At 40.1% G+C, this 13,226-nt stretch overlaps 1 protein-coding gene across 3 annotated transcripts in view; it reads right to left on the bottom strand.

The window, feature by feature from the left end:
• Positions 1 to 637: 637 nt before the first annotated feature.
• LOC116979626 (urea transporter 2-like) overlaps positions 638 to 13,226 on the bottom strand; it is a 38,694-nt gene continuing 26,105 nt past the window's right edge. For 2 of the 3 annotated variants that reach the window (XM_033031270.1, XM_033031251.1), the window contains exons 5-9: positions 10,848 to 11,037; positions 5,439 to 5,586; positions 4,914 to 5,048; positions 2,334 to 2,383; positions 638 to 1,054 (exon numbers count right to left, since the gene is read on the bottom strand). In XM_033031270.1, the coding sequence (XP_032887161.1) occupies positions 887 to 1,054; positions 2,334 to 2,383; positions 4,914 to 5,048; positions 5,439 to 5,586; positions 10,848 to 11,037 (691 nt within the window). In that variant the 3' untranslated portion in view covers positions 638 to 886. The remainder of the gene's footprint in view (positions 1,055 to 2,333; positions 2,384 to 4,913; positions 5,049 to 5,438; positions 5,587 to 10,847; positions 11,038 to 13,226) is intronic. The other variant, XM_033031261.1, reaches the window with a different exon arrangement.

Genomic DNA, 13,226 nt, shown 5'->3' on the forward strand with positions numbered 1-13,226 from the left:
TCCACTCTTTCAGTCCAGAGGAAGGATCTCAACCTGAGATGTCGACTGTCCATTGCTCTTCATGGATGCTGCCGGACTTGCTGAGGTTCTTCTTCAGTTTGTTTGTTGCTCTGATTATCCATGTAGCTCATCAATCCATGATTTCCATCCATTCCCATCAAAACAATTCGGTAACTTTTGAATCAATAAAACCAACTGCTCTATTTTCACATCCAGATGACATTCATATCAGTAGAATGTTAAACATTCTTTGTATAAAGAACTGATTTCAGTTTTTCACACAAAGGGTGGTGCATACTGTACATGGAACGAGATGCCAGAAGAACCAGCAGAGGTGCGTACAATTACATTAAAAAACACTTAGACAGGTACATGGATAGGAAAGGTTTAGAGGCGTATGGTCCAGGAGCAGGCAAGTGGAACTAATTGGATGAGTTGGGCCAAAAGGCCTGTTTCCCTGCTATATAGCTTTATGACTATACTGGGGGTTGAGTCAAGCAATGTTAGCAAGTTAGAAATGGTTGGTCTTAGTATTGTTTTTCTGTGTGATCGGTAGATCATAGTGAAATGACTGTTTCAGGTTTAACGTAGAACATAGACAAGTAGAACATTCTTTGTATAATGAACTGCTTTCGAATTTTTGTTCTAAAGTGACTATTTTACTATTTCATATGTTGGTCTCTTTGGCATAATGTTATCAGTTAACATGAAAAGGTACCCCAAAATGGTAGCATCTTCATTGACTTCTTGATAATCAAAAATTAAATAAAGCTTTAACTTGTACTATTGAAAATATCAAATAGCATGAAAGAACGAGGTAAACAATGTAGTTTGCACAGGTATAAAACATAGATAATCCATTAAGATTTTTAAATTATGCATCAATTCATTCGGGTTGTTGATGTTTACGCATATCCTTGTAAAACTTTCTGTTCTCCTCAGGGCAGGTGACTTTGATGAGTGGCAATTTATAAATTGCTCTGTTGTTACTGGTCATCAGAAGAAAAATAATTGTAGAAAGGCAGAACGGCCAAGTACATACAGGTAATCCAATCTGCAAAACAGCAAACCATAACGGTGAAGTAAAGCTCTTTCAAAAAGGTTCCAGCAAAAAGCCATGCATTCCAATGCATTAACCAATTTTGTGCACAGGCTGATTTATGAAAGAATAGTCAGAGAACTGGGCGTATTAAAGGTTGACTGTCAGTGAGGCTGATTCCTCGATCTGCCATGTGAAAAATGTCACATGTTCTCAAACGAGCATTGTTCAGCATTTAGCCAAATTATACAATTTATGAATATGCAGCATTTTCATGCTCTGCGCTATTTGGATCTGCAACTCTAAAATGTCCTGTGCTTGGTGTCTTACATCCTCTTTCCTCAAAGAAAGTGATGAATGTTTACTTCTTAAAACCAACTGGTTGTTTTGGTTAATGTCACAAGTTGTATACTTTCTTATGTATACATCATGCCATGGACTGAAAATTGACTTTCAATGCTGTTGTAGGCAGTGTTTCATTTTGCAGCAGCCATTAATATAGGTTTCTGATGCAGAATTTGATGACAAAGTGCGGGAGTACCTCAGCAGGTCAGGCCTATCCATGTCCTCTAGAGATGTTGCCCGACTCGCTGAGTTACTCCAGCACTTTGTGTTTAGTTTAGTTTAGTTTAGTTTAGAGATACAGCGCAGAAACAGGCCCACTGAGTCCGCACCAACCAGCGATCCCTGCACACTAACACTATCCTACACATTTTATCTTTTATACCAAGCCAATTAACTTATAAATCTGCATGTCTTTGGAGTGTGGGAGGAAATCAAAGAATTAGGGGGAAAACTCACACAGGTCATGGGGAGAACATAAAAAACTCCATACAGACAAGCACCCATAGTCAGGTTCAAACACGGGTCTCTTGGGGCTGTAAGGCAGCAGCTCTACTGCTATGCCACCATGCTGCCTTGTGCTGTACACAAGATTCCAGCATCTGCAGTTCCTTGTTTCTAGGTCTCTGATGTGTCAGGAGGATGCTAATAATAAAAAATAGGTTCTTGAAAATGGGCAGGCTGTTTGATAATGAGAAAATGTTTCCAAATTTGCAAGTGTGTAATTAGAAACCCCAAATGTTTCCCGTTTTACAAACGAGGCGAACTTCCTGACACATCAGCGATTTCAGGATTTGTTCAAAGTGAAAGTATTACTGGTGAGCAAAATAGCCTTAAAAAGTGGATCTGTAAATAAAAATTGGAAGATAATTTCAGGCTCAAGCTTAGATCAACTTTATGTAAAACACCACTACTTTAATATTGTTTTTGATGTTTAATGATCACAACTTACCACAGATATTGTATTCATCAGCGCTTCGCCTAAATATGCACAGAAAATTGCTAATGGAGGAAAACATTGTTTTGTAAATATGAGATAATGATTAATTTTATAATAGAGCATTCTATTAGAGAATTTCTTTAAGCTATACCAATTATATAGCGATAATACTTTGATAATACCTCTATCTAAATAAAAATGTCACAACGTGCCTTCTAAGAATATTACCAAACAAAATTTGATACCAAACAGGAACAAACATTATAGGCTGAATCATGCTGCCAAAGTTCTTTTTACTGATTAGAGTAGACACATTCAGAAAAAGCCGGACAAACATGAATAAAATGTAAAAATGTTTTTAAAAATTCCTCGTTATTAAATCCCCAGTTTCAGCAATCTATGGAACACCCTGGACTTAATATAGTGTTCAAGGTTGCAGACAGCAATTCAATGCTCCTGTGTATTCCAGAATTCCATTCTTGTGCTCAGTGATGGAAGTCCATATTGAATTGAGGTCGGACCCCCTGCCAGCCATTGGTTCTCAATGACGTGGCTGCGTGTTCTGGCCCAATAGGATAGATGACCAAAATTTTGGTTTTAAGCATCATAAAGAAATAGTCAGGTTGAAATGTAGAGAGGTTTCATGGAGGACTTTCAGAAATTGGAATCTTGGAAGTTGAAGCCACAATGTCTGTGGCGAACATGATGCCAAGTTAAACCAATCTCCTCTGCCTGCAGAGGTGATCCATATTCATCCACTCCGTGAATCTTTATGAGTCTATCTAACAGACTCTTAAATATTACTATTGTATTTGACACCACCACCATCCCTGGGAAGTATTCTCGGCAGCCTCTGCTTCTATTTAAAAAATGCACTCCACGCATTTCTTTAAACCCATTTTAACTTAAAGCTATGCCCACTCGCCATCGACATTTCCACCCTGTTAAAAAGGCCTTTCATAATATTTTTATACTTCCATCAGGTGTCCCCTCATCCTATAACATTCCCATGAAAGCAATCCGCGAAAACAATCCAACAATGCTTATCACCCCCATTTGACAATTAGGATCCTTTTTTGAGGGATTGGATCTGCAATCTCAGTTTGAAGGATTGAACCCAACCACCCGCATTCCTGCTCAAGAATCCAACCCTTGCCAGTAACTGAATAAGTCAAAGTTTATATTTCTTAAATGGTAGTCTAGAATATTTTTAACTGATGGAACTTTGCCATCTTGCTTTTGAAGTTGTAAATGTTTCCTCATTTTTTGGTTGAATTGCAGACTTTCAAACTGAGATCATGTTGTTCCCTCTCCTCATTTCCTTGTCAATCAATTTCAGGTTATCATGCACTCCTCATAAGACTGTGTTTGCAAACTACCAGCCAATCACAATTTCCCCTTTCTTCTCCATTATTCTTGAAAAGTTTGCCAGCTCAAAAACTAATACTTCCTGCTCCAAAAACTGGTGGCCAAATAGATTTGTGGTAGAATATTTAGTGTAGTATCCCCTACACCATTAATGTTGGCCACCACCATTGTTTGTTTACTTGGTTGCATTGACCACAATGCCATCAGATGAGATATCCATGATGCATAACATTTAGGGCATCATGAATATATATCATTTGGGAACATCGTGCATTCAAGGAATAACATGGTAATGTACCAAGTAGATCACAATATTAAAAAAAAATTGAAGTTGCATATGTCTTATTATTTGAGTTCAATGGCCTGGATTTTGCCCTCTAGACAAAGTTCCCACTAATTTATTTTGAATCTTTTGTGAGAATTTGCTGGATAAAACCAGATCCAACATCAGCGGCAAGCTCTGTGCCAACTGCAGGATCTTTTGCACATATATCTCATAATGGTGGGGTTGGTGGAAGAATAGAACAAGCCCTGCCCACAAACACTGTGGAATAAACATCTACAAACATTGAAGCCACAAGTCCAATTTCCTTGACTGTCAAAATTGTTAAAATGTCACAAATATTTCTAAATGTTATGATAAAATTAAAATATTTAACAGTTAAAAAGTTGCAAATGTATGTAAATGATTATGTGTCTAATTATATAGACACCTTAATTCCTCTCAGTCATTTTGTGAACTTAATGGAGAGCAGCTTGCACCGTCTCACTTGGCACATGTTGTTGGAGTGAGTTGCCCAGGAAGATGCGAAATCTCTGCACTCTGGTGCTGGACGAGCATGGAATGTGGTTGTGAAAATGTTGCTGAACAACTGTTAGCAAGTTTGGAATACATTTAGTGAAAATAATAGATCTGTGTGAAACTGTTGGTATTTCTCTGGAAAATCTAGCCAATTTCTTTGTTTGAAACCTTGTTTTGACATGGAACTTTAATATAGAGAGAAAGAATGACAACAAGCTATTTTGTGAAAAGTATTGTGAGAATATGATTTCTTTATCAAAAAGAATCACAATAATAAAATATTAACATTAAATTATCATGTTTATATATGATTCTTTCATTTATCTATTCTAAATTCTGATAGAATTACAGGATGTGATTGATATTCATAGACTGGAACCATGGATCTTATGTAAAACCTTTCATGATAGATTGATATGTACCGCATAGTATTGCCAAAAGATGGGTCTGCCATGTCAGGGCATAGAACATTCCACCCACTGCAATACAACCCAGGACACTGTTGCAGCTCCACAATCCATCGTAGATTTTCTGAAATGGTGAATCCAGGGATAATCCTAAAAGACAAGTTAAATACCAAAACAAAACATGTAACTATTCAGCTCCATATCAGAAGTATCTTTTTATTTTGCTTATGTATAAGTATCTCTGTTACGTAATTACTACTGTAAAGTAACATGATAAAGTGCATTACATTTTCCATTGAATGCTTTATGTACAAATGTACTTTATGTACAATTTGAGTAAACTTAAGTAACTAGTTGAATCACAAGCAACAGGAGTTAAAATCACCCTCTGTTGCTTTGTAACAAATACTTCCACGGCAGGGACAGTTGCATTTCATTACTCAAGATGATTCCCACTTTACTATCAAAACCAAGAGCTCTCAATATTCTTCATATGTTTTTGATTCCAGTATTTCCAGATGTAAAATATTATGATCTTACCTGCCAATATACCAAGAGACGATCCGATTACAGCATGCAGGCAGATGATAGGAGATGCGATAACCAATGCAACAAGGAAAATGGCGCCAGCCCAGGGATTGTTGCAGCCGTAAACCTGCCCAACTCCCACTGGAATAGCTCTCAGAAGCTAAAAGAAAATTGATTAAAATTCATGTTTTAATTAATGTAATCTATAAGAGCAAACGACATGGAAGCTGTCATGGAAATATAACATTTTAAAGTTTTGTTTACCATATGACACTGTGTTACTACAATGTTTACCTCAGAACTTTGTTTTGCTGCACATCTCTTTTCCTTCCTTAGTTGTTTACTGTCATTTCTACATCCTCTCTCAAGGAATGTTAAAAGGATGTCATTACGGTGTAGTAAAGATTAATTAGGGAGGTTGTAACAAAGAAGTGCTTCTGTTATTTGGACGGATTGAAGAATCCCACAAATGGGATTATTTTCCATGGTGCAATGATCGATGAGAAATGCTTGTTGGAGTTATTCATGATCAGCAAGGATCTGGACAAAGCGAATAAAGAAACTTTCCAATTGCTGAGTCTTTAACCACAGGAAATGATCTTTGAAGCAGGAGGATCCAGTACAGAGAGTAGTGAAATGCTGGTCAACGGATGTGGATGACATCTTACTTTGAGTCAGTGGACTGGTCCATATTCAGGGATTCTGCGACTAACCTGAATGAGTACACCACTGCTGTGACTGACTTCATCGGCAAGTGCGTGGAAGACCGTGTGCTGACAAAGTCAATCCGAGTGTTCACTACCATGGATAAACTGAGAGGTACATTGACAGGGCAAACATAAGTCCCAGTATCATCACTCGGACACAGGGAGAATGCGGCAAGGTGTGAATAAGATAATTGGCTGCAAAACAAGGTCAGGCAACATCATTGGTGATAGTGCGACCATACCCGATGAATTGAATGCTTTCTATGCTCGCTTCGAGCAGAAGGCCAACAGGGCGGTTACACCTGGTCCTTCACACTCCAGTGTGCCTCTCCCCAGGGTAACTGTAGCAGAGGTTAGATCAGCCTTCCTGAGGGTAAAGACACAAAACGTAACGGGCCCAGACAGAGTTCCTGGCTGTGTCCTTAGGGGCCTGTCCCACAAGCGCCAAAAACCAGCAACCGTAAGACAGACAGACAGACAGACAGACAGACAGACAGACAGACAGACAGACAGACAGACAGACAGACACACACACACACACCGCTTCATTTACCAGCCCGTTATGCAGGCGGGGGACAGGGCAAGCGGGGCAAATCGCTGTCTGAGTGAAATTCACACGGTGCAAAGCCAAGGTGATACAGACACACACCACGATGAACAGGAAGGTTGGGCGTGTAATTAAGACGGCTAAAGCACAGTGTATGGTAAATCCTTTAAAAGAGGGGAGGAGAAGGGGGGGGGGGGGAGAGGGAGGGAGAAGGAGTGGAGACAACTTTTAAGAAGCCAGACAACTTTTAATAAACATAGAAACATAGAAACATAGAAAATAGATGCAGGAGTAGGCCATTCGGCCCTTCGAGCCTGCACCGCCATTCAATATGATCATGGCTGATCATCCAACTCAGTACCCTGTACCTGCCTTCTCTCCATACCCCCTGATCCCTTTAGCCACAAGGGCCACATCTAACTCCCTCTTAAATATAGCCAATGAACTGGCCTCGACTACCTTCTGCGGGAGAGAATTCCAGAGATTCACCACTCTCTGTGTGAAAAAAGTTTTCCTCATCTCGGTCCTAAAAGATTTCCCCCTTATCCTTAAACTGTGACCCCTTGTTCTAGACTTCCCCAACATCGGGAACAATCTTCCTGCATCTAGCCTGTCCAACCCCTTAAGAATTTTGTACGTTTCTATAAGATCCCCCCTCAATCTTCTAAATTCTAGCGAGTACAAACCGAGTCTATCCAGTCTTTCTTCATATGAAATTCCTGACATCCCAGGAATCAGTCTGGTGAACCTTCTCTGTACTCCCTCTATGGCAAGAATGTCTTTCCTCAGATTAGGAGACCAAAACTGTATGCAATACTCCAGGTGTGGTCTCACCAAGACCCTGTACAACTGCAGTAGAACCTCCCTGCTCCTATACTCAAATCCTTTTGCTATGAATGCTAACATACCATTCGCCTTCTTCACTGCCTGCTGCACCTGCATGCCTACTCTTAATGACTGGTGTACCATGACACCCAGGTCTCGTTGCATCTCCCCCTTTCCTAATCGGCCACCATTCAGATAATAATCTACTTTCCTGTTTTTGCCACCAAAGTGGTTAACCTCACATTTATCCACATTATACTGCATCTGCCATGCATTTGCCCACTCACCCAGCCTATCCAAGTCACCTTGCAGCCTCCTAGCATCCTCCTCACAGCTAACACTGTCCCCCAGCTTCGTGTCATCCGCAAACTTGGAGATGTTGCATTCAATTCCCTCGTCCAAATCATTAATATATATCGTAAATAGCTGGGGTCCCAGAACTGAGCCTTGCGGTACCCCACTAGTCACTGCCTGCCATTGTGAAAAGGACCCGTTTACTCCTACTCTTTGCTTCCTGTCTGCCAGCCAGTTCTCTATCCACATCAATACCGTGTGCTTTAAGTTTGTATACTAATCTCTTATGTGGGACCTTGTCGAAAGCCTTCTGAAAGTCCAGATATAACACATCCACTGGTTCTCCCTTATCCACTCTACTAGTTACATCCTCGAAAAATTCTATAAGATTCGTCAGACATGATTTACCCTTCATAAATCCATGCTGACTTTGTCCAATGATTTCACCACTTTCCAAATGTGCTGCTATCCCATCTTTAATAACTGATTCTAGCAGTTTCCCCACTACCGACGTTAGACTAACTTGTCTGTAATTCCCCGTTTTCTCTCTCCCTCCCTTTTTAAAAATTGGTGTTACATTAGCTACCCTCCAATCCTCAGGAACTACTCCAGAATCTAAAGAGTTTTGAAAAATTATCACTAATGCATCCACTATTTCTGGGGCTACTTCCTTAAGTACTCTGGGATGCAGCCTATCTGGCCCTGGGGATTTATCGGCCTTTAATCCATTCAATTTACCTAACACCACTTCCCGGCTAACCTGGATTTCACTCAGTTCCTCCATCTCAATTGACCCCCGGTCCCCTGCTATTTCTGGCAGATTATTTATGTCTTCCTCAGTGAAGACAGAACCAAAGTAGTTATTCAATTGGTCTGCCATGTCCTTGTTCCCCATGATCAATTCACCCGTTTCTGACTGCAAGGGACCTACATTTGTTTTAACTAATCTTTTTCTCTTCACATATCTATAAAAGCTTTTGCAGCCAGAGATACACGGCTGTGAAGCTCGGCGGACATTAACATTACCGGTCGGTTATCCTTGGTTCTAAATACTACTGCTTCCATTTTTTTTTCCCAATGAGCCAATGGAATTCACCAGTCAGCATCGGCTATAACCTACAAGAACCTATGAGAACCTTCGACCTCCTGGCAACCTACTAGGACCTCCTGGCACGAGAATTCTCGCTACTCTCCATGGCGGCTTCATTCTAGTCACCGCTATTTTTTCAACTTGTTGAAAAATTTGCGACAAACATAATGAGGTCGCGACTAGTTGCCAGAATGCGGGAACTCCTCACGACCATGAAGGCGACTCCTCGGCAACTACCCATGAACTTGTGGCAACTGCATGGTCTCCTGCAGTCACCTAAAAAGTTGCCTGTGGGGCAGGCCCATTAGTAGCTGCATGGACCAGCTTGCGTGAGTATTCGCGGACATCTTTAATCTCTCCCTACTCCATTCAGAGGTATCCACCTGCTTCAAGAAGACCACCATCATCCTAGTGCAAAAGAAAAGCAAGGCCTAAATGACTACCGTCCAGTGGTCTTGACATCCATCATCATGAAATGTTTTGAGAGGCTCGTTATGGAACGCATTAAATCCAGTCTACCCAGTGGCCTTGTTTGCCTTTAGTTTGCCTACCGCCACAACAGGTCCACAAACGGTGCCATTGTCCTCGTCCTGCATTCATCGCTAGAACAGCTGGATAACAGAGACACCTATGTCAGACTCTCTTCATAGACTACAGCTCTGCCTTTAATGCCATTATACCATCCAAGCTTATCACCAAACTCGATGGACATCATGTTAGCACTCATCTCTGCAACTGGATCCTTGAATTCCTGATCAAGATTTGTTTCAATTTAATAAACCATATTAAATGGTTCAATGGTACTTCATTTTCACATGTAATTCCTTTTTTGAATCCAATTCAGTAAACACACCTTACTATAAATAGGCATAATCATACTCAACTATATGAGTGTAAGAACAGTAGATGTTGTACCTCGGTGCCATCTTGTACCTTTCAAGTTTAAAGTTTTTAGAAATGTCCGAATCTTAACTTGACCATAATACCCTTTGTCCTGGAGGTAGCACTGGGATGGGGTTGCAGGGTCGTCCAGGGTCAGCCAGGCTAGGCCATATTGACAATTCAATTTACCGTCCAATCCAAGTGCTCAAACACCTGGTATGGTGCCCAATCTAATTGAGCTTCAGGCTGCCGCTGGGTCTCCAACGACCCACTCCAACGTGATGATCTGGGCACGTCGACCCTGAACATGCCGCCTCTCACCTCACACGACCACATCTCTCTTCAACAAGGCAATAATGTCATCAATCAAAGCTACCAATCTACACCATCTTCCTATTCTTGTCCTTGTTGAACACCTTCTTGAAGCCCAATGTAGAAGAGATAAAGGGGTGACACAGTGACGCAGCGGTAGACCTGCTGCCTTGCAGCTCCAGAGAACCGGGTTCAATCCTGACTACAGGTGCTATCTGTACAGAGATTGTACGTTCTACCTGCGAGAGTGTCCTCCGGGTGCTCTGGTTTCCTCCCACATTCCAAAGATGTGCAGATTTGTAGGTAAATTGACTTCAATAAATTGTCCCTAATGTGCAGGATAGAACTAGTGCAAAGGTGTAGGAAGGAACTGCAGATGCTGGTTTAAACCGAAGATAGACACAAAATGTCGGAGTAACTCAGTGGGACAAGCGGCATCTCTGGAGAGAAGGAATGGGTGACATTTCGGGTCGAGACCCTTCCTCAGACTGAAGGATGAAATCATTGATTTATTGGTCTGCGCGGAGTCAGTAGGCTGAGGTGCCTGCTTCCCTGCTGTATCTCTAAAACAAAATCAGGACTAAAACTGTATCTTTAAAACTTATATTCAGGAATATTTAAAACACTTTATTATTTTCTTCTTAGCCAGAGCTCTATTACTGCAAGATCACAATTTCATGTAGGTAATTGTGATAGCAACTCGCCAACCTTGTATACTGAATCAACAATTACATAATAAGATTCCACACTACCACTTAGCTTACCATTGGAACATTGAGCTCTGACCATGTGTAGTTTGGTGATGGATTTATGGGTTGAATAAAATTCTGGGGAAGATAAATATTGTGTCTTGTAGCAGCCAAATACATCCATACAGCAATATTGAACGGCAGAGTGAAAACTGGCAGGTCCCAATTTTTCATCACGGAGGTTAATGCACTAGAAAGCACAGGACTGTAAAAAGAAATAGGTTTCAATGCAAATATAAAGCTGATTGCATTTAAATATAAATGCCATGAAATCATTAATAATTAGAACGTCAATTGCTAATGGTAGATAAAGATTTTCTAAAATCAAGGAGACCCAAAAGTAGCTTAGGACAAAAACTTCAGATTTTATCCCCCAGACAGATTGCAAAAATATAAAATGGAACAATCATTGGCATATGAATGCATTACCCAGTGTGGAGAAATTATGGTAAACATTTTCAAAGAGTAGAACTGATGATCATCATTGCATCATAGATATTATATCATACACAGATGAACAGCGCAATGAACTGAATAGATTTGGCATTTACTCCAGACATTCCGTAAGGGAGCACGAATGGGGCATAATTGGGATGGAATTGTTAAAAAGAGTTAAGGGCCTGTCCCACTATACGAGGTAATTCAGGAGCTAACCCGAGATTTAAAAAAAATCAAACTCGTGGTAAGCACGTAGAATGTATGTAGCGGCTACGTCGGAGCTCGGGACGTCTCTCAGCGGCTCGTAACGCTAATGGTAGGTACCTGGGAAACGTGGTAAGCTTGTGAAGATTCGTGAAGATTTTTCAACATGTTGAAAAATGTCCACGAGAGCCCCGAGTACCTACGATTATTACTGTAATTCTCCGAGTTCGAATCAGGGGAAACTCGGGAGAACTCTTGAATTAGCTCATACAGTGGGACAGGCCCTTTACATTGCAATTTAACTGGATGTGGAATCACGATGCCCTATTGTCTCCTGTATTAACCTTTAGGCAGATAACTGCAAGTAACATCCTTGCAGTAACATAATTCAGATTATTATTTGAATGGAGTGAGACTGCAAATAATTGAAGTTCTGAGGGATCTTGTCGTGCAACATGTTAGAAGACAGGTCCAACTTAAGTAAGAAGGAAAATAACATGTTAGCTATTATTACGTTTAAGAATAGGGAAGTTTAAGAATATGGAGGTTTAGTTACAGCTGTACAAGATGTGGGTAACGCCATGCCTGGAATACTGAAAGCAGATTTTGTCCAATACCTAAAAAATTACATAGAGGCATTGGAGGCAGTCCAAAGGATTCACCTTGTCCAAACAACAAGTTGCCCCCCACCCTCTTTCTATTGCAAATTAAATGAATGTTGGTCTTGCTGAATGTACATAAGAAACTAGCAGCAGGAGTAGATTTTATGCTCCCCCAGACTGGTTGATTCGGTGTTCAAATGCAGTCTTAGGGAGGTTACTGATCATTTCACTAGAGCAAATTAGATGTTGTCTCCATCATCATGAGCACGTGGTGATGGGCCACAAGTTACAGATTCAGAGACCATACTAACTACAATGGGAACTGTAGGGCAGTAGGTGGATGGCATAGGAAAAAAGGTTATTTTTGAAAATTGATTGTTTTGGTTAGAATTCACCTAAGATCTAATTAAATAGAGATTTCTCAATTGAAAAATAATTTAAAAAAAATTCAAAGGACGCAAGATTTTGTTTTTCATGTTTTTAGCATGCAAGTATTATGGCATTTTTACTAATGGAAATTTTCAATATGGTCATAAAATTCTCTTATACTTGCCATCTCAATTCATGGAGAAAATGATTAGTAATAGAAAATATAAAAATTGAGTGATTAACTTTGAATAAACTGATTAGGCCAGATGAAATGCATCATATAATGCTTGATTAAAGGAAAGCAGTGGAAGGGTGAACTATTGCTAAAAATAAGCTACGCTAATAAGGAAACCAACAGAAGATTAGAAAAGAAGCATTCCAGTTAGATTAAAAATCCTATGCATTATTGAGCAAATGGAGCGGCAATAAAGTCAATCACAAAGGAAGCTGTTCAAGTGTATTTAACAAGAAAAAACAAAATAAAACCAAGCCAACACAGGGATTATGGTAGGTAGGTCATGCCTAACAAATCTAATGCTGAGGTGTTCATTCTTTGAAAGATCTAGCCTAATACTGCAGTCCAAAGCTAAATTATCCATAAAACTGTTAGTTTGATAATCTTAAGAAACACGATACAGGGAACAGTAGGTCCAAAGTGCGGAAATGTACTTTTAATATTCAAGATACTCTTTCTGTTACAAGCTTCGTGTTTCATAGGCCTCACTGTATCTATGCTCTGAAGGACTTGGGGAAATGTGAAATAGAGTAATCTGCATTGACA

This window comes from Amblyraja radiata, chromosome 1 (assembly GCF_010909765.2).
Source record: "Amblyraja radiata isolate CabotCenter1 chromosome 1, sAmbRad1.1.pri, whole genome shotgun sequence".
Classification (NCBI taxonomy): domain Eukaryota; kingdom Metazoa; phylum Chordata; class Chondrichthyes; order Rajiformes; family Rajidae; genus Amblyraja; species Amblyraja radiata.